We start from the raw sequence: 3,364 nt of genomic DNA, 5'->3' as shown, positions 1-3,364 counted from the left end.
GGGTGGCCCAAGGTGACGGTTGGTGGCCCCCCCCCCAGGCCCAACGGTAGCCGCGCGGAGCCCCGGGCCTGGCGGGCCGTGGTGGGCCGTCTCCGGTTGGAGGAGCCGGGGGGTCAGGAGAGGCCGGTGGTGGAGGTGGTGGTCCACGAGGACTACCGGCGGGTGGAAGGTGGCCACGACCTGGCGCTGGCCCGGCTGGAGCCCCCGGTGGCCCTGGGGCCGCGGGTGGGGACCATCTGCCTGCCCCGCCCCCACCACCCCTTCGCCTTCGGAGCCCCCTGTTGGGTCACCGGCTGGGGCAACGTGGCTGAGAACGGTGAGAGCCACCGGGGGGTGGTGGGGCTCCAGGGGGAGGGTCTTGGTCATTGGGGTCTCCATGGGGTGGTCATTGAGGTGTCAATGGAGGGGGGTTCCATGGCGGTGGGTCTCCATGGGGAGGTTCCTGGTCTCCATGGGGTGGGTCTTGGTCATCGGGGTCTCCATGGAGGGGGGTTCCATGGTGGTGGGTCTCCATGGGGAGGTTCCTGGTCTCCATGGGGTGGGTCTTGGTCATTGGGGTCTCCATGGGGAGGTTCTTGGTCTCCATGGGGAGGTTCTTGGTCATCGGGGTCTCCATGGTGGAGGGTCCCCAGCCCCTCTCTCCCCACGGTGATGTCTCCCATGGGTTGGGTCTCCCTGGTGGTGGCCCCCCATGATGACATCTCCCCATGGTGATCCCCCATGATGACGTCCCCCCATACTGATGTCTCCCATGGGTTGGGTCTGTCCGCTGGTGGCCCCCCATGATGACGTCCCCCCCCATGGTGGCCCTCCATGATGACGTCTCCCCACGATGACGTCCCCCCATGGTGGCCCCCCACGATGACGTCTCCCCATGGTGACATCTCCTATGGGTTGGGTCTCCCCGTGGTGGCCCCCCATGATGATGTTCCCCCCATGGTGGCCCCCCATGATGACGTCTCTCATGGTGGCCCCCCATAACGACGTCTCCCCACGATGACATCTCTCCATGGTGGCCCCCCACGATGACGTCCCCCCATACCGCCATCTCCCACGGGTCGTGTCTCCCCGTGGTGGCCCCCCATGGTGACGTCTCCCCGTGGGGCGCCCCCCGTGTCCCCCCGCAGTGTCGCTGCCGGCGGGGTCCCCCCTGCAGAAGGTGGCCCTGGACCTGCTGAGCCCCAACATCTGCAACTGCCTCCACTCGCGGCTGCGCCAGCGGGAGCTGGGCCACCCCGCCCGCCCCACCATGGTCTGCGCCGGGGGGGCCCAGGGGGGCAAGGGGGCCTGCCAGGTGAGGGCGCTATGGGGCTGGGGGGCCCATGGGGGGTCTATGGGGTCCATGGGGCTCTATGGGGTCTATGGGGCTCATGGGATCTATGGGGTCCATGGGGGGTCTATGGGGCGCCCTATGGGGTCTGTAGGGTCTATGGGGTCCATGGGACTCTATGGGGCACTACGGGGCCCATGGGGTCTCTATGGGTCTCTATGGGGTCTATGGGGCGCCCTATGGGGACTCTATGGGGTCTATGGGTCTCTATGGGGTCTCTATGGGTCTCTATGGGGTCTATGGGTCTCTATGGGGTCTCTATGGGTCTCTATGAGACATTATGGGGTCTCTATGGGGCGCCCTATGGGGTCTATAGGGATTTCTATGGGGTCTATGGGGCCATGGGAGGTCTATGGGGCACTCTATGGGGTCTGTAGGGTCTATGGGGTCCATGGGGGGTCTATGGGGTCTATGGGGTCCATGGGGGGTCTATGGGGCTCTATGGGGTCTATGGGGTCCATGGGGCACCCTATGGGGTTCATGGGGTCTATGGGGTCCATGGGGGGTCTACGGGTGGTCTGTAGGGTCCATGGGGATCTATGGGGCTCATGGGGTCCATGGGGTCTCTATGGGGCACCCTATGGGGTCTGTAGGGTCTATGGGGTCTATGGGGCCATGGGGGGTCTATGGGTGGTCTGTAGGGTCCACAGGGGTCTTTGGGCTTCATGGGGTCTATAGGGTCCACGGGGCTCTATGGGGTCCATGGGGGGTCTACGGGTGGTCTGTAGGGTCCACAGGGGTCTTTGGGCTTCATGGGGTCTATAGGGTCCACGGGGCTCTATGGGGTCCATGGGGCTCTATGGGGTGCTATGGGCTCTATGGGCTCTATGGGTTCTATGGGGCCCACGGCGTCCCTATGGGTCTCTATGGGGTCTCTATGGGGTCTATGGGTCTCTATGGTGTCCATGGGGCTCTATGGGGTGCTATGGGCTCTATGGGCTCTATGGGTTCTATGGGGCACCCTATGGGGTCTCTATGGGTCTCTATGGGGTCCATGGGGCTCTATGGGGCACTATGGTCCCTATGGGTCCCTATGGGGTCTATGGGGCGCTATGGGTCTCTATGGTGCCTATGGGTCTTTATGGGGTCTATGGGCTCTATGGGGCCATGGGAGGTCTATGGGGCGCCCTATGGGGTCTGTAGGGGTCTCTATGGGGTCTATGGGGTCTATGGGGTCTCTAGGGGTCTCTATGGGTCACTATGGCATCTATGGGGCACCCTATGGGGTCTATGGCTCTCTATGGGATCTATGGGGCCCATAGGGTCTCTATGGGGTCTCTATGGGCTCTATGGGTCTCTATGGGCTCTATGGGTCTCTGTGGGTTCTATGGGGCACCCTATGGGCTCTATGGGGTTTATAGGGGTCTCTATGGGGTCTATGGGTCTCTATGGGGTCCATGGGTCTCTATGGGCTCTATGGGGCCCAGGGGGTCCCTATGGGTTGCGCTATGGGGTTTATAGGGGTCTCTATGGGTCTCTATGGGGCACCCCATGGGGTCTATGGGTCTGTATGGGCCTCTATGGGATCTATGGGTCCATGGGGGATCTATGGGGGGTCTATGGGGTCTATGGGGCCATGTGAGGTCTATGGGGTCTATGGGGCACCCTATGGGGTCCATGGGTCTCTATGGGGCACCCTATGGGGTCTATGGGTCACTATGGGGTCTCTATGGGTCTCTATGGGTCACTATGGGCTCTATGGGTCTCTGTGGGGTGCCCTATGGGGTCTCTATGGGTCTCTATGGGTCACTATGGGGCCCATGGGGTCTATGGGTCTCTATGGGTCTCTATGGGGTCTATGGGGCCCATGGGTCTCTATGGGGCCTCTATGGTTCACTATGGGCTCTATGGGTCTCTATGGGGTCTATGGGTCTCTGTGGGTTCTATGGGGCACCCTATGGGGTCTATGGGGTCTCTATGGGGCCCAGGGGGTCCCTATGGGTGGCGCTATGGGTCGCGCGTGCCCCCGCAGGCGGACTCGGGGGGCCCGGTGGCGTGTGTGGGGCCGGGGGGGCGGTGGGTGCAGGCGGGGGT

The 3,364-nt window shown here is 63.2% G+C and overlaps 1 protein-coding gene across 1 annotated transcript in view; it reads left to right on the top strand.

Annotated features, from left to right (window-relative positions):
• Nucleotides 1-6: 6 nt before the first annotated feature.
• LOC106898892 (serine protease 53-like) overlaps nt 7-3,364 on the top strand; it is a gene marked incomplete at its 5' end in the record, with an annotated part of 4,637 nt that continues 1,279 nt past the window's right edge. The window contains 3 exons of the mRNA XM_014960472.1: nt 7-316; nt 1,128-1,294; nt 3,303-3,362. Of these exons, the coding sequence (XP_014815958.1) occupies nt 7-316; nt 1,128-1,294; nt 3,303-3,362 (537 nt within the window). The remainder of the gene's footprint in view (nt 317-1,127; nt 1,295-3,302; nt 3,363-3,364) is intronic.

Source organism: Calidris pugnax, unplaced genomic scaffold (genome assembly GCF_001431845.1).
Source record: "Calidris pugnax isolate Ruff unplaced genomic scaffold, ASM143184v1 scaffold568, whole genome shotgun sequence".
NCBI lineage: Eukaryota > Metazoa > Chordata > Aves > Charadriiformes > Scolopacidae > Calidris > Calidris pugnax.
Note: the sequence above shows the minus strand (reverse complement) of the source record. Positions and strands in the feature narration are given on the sequence as shown.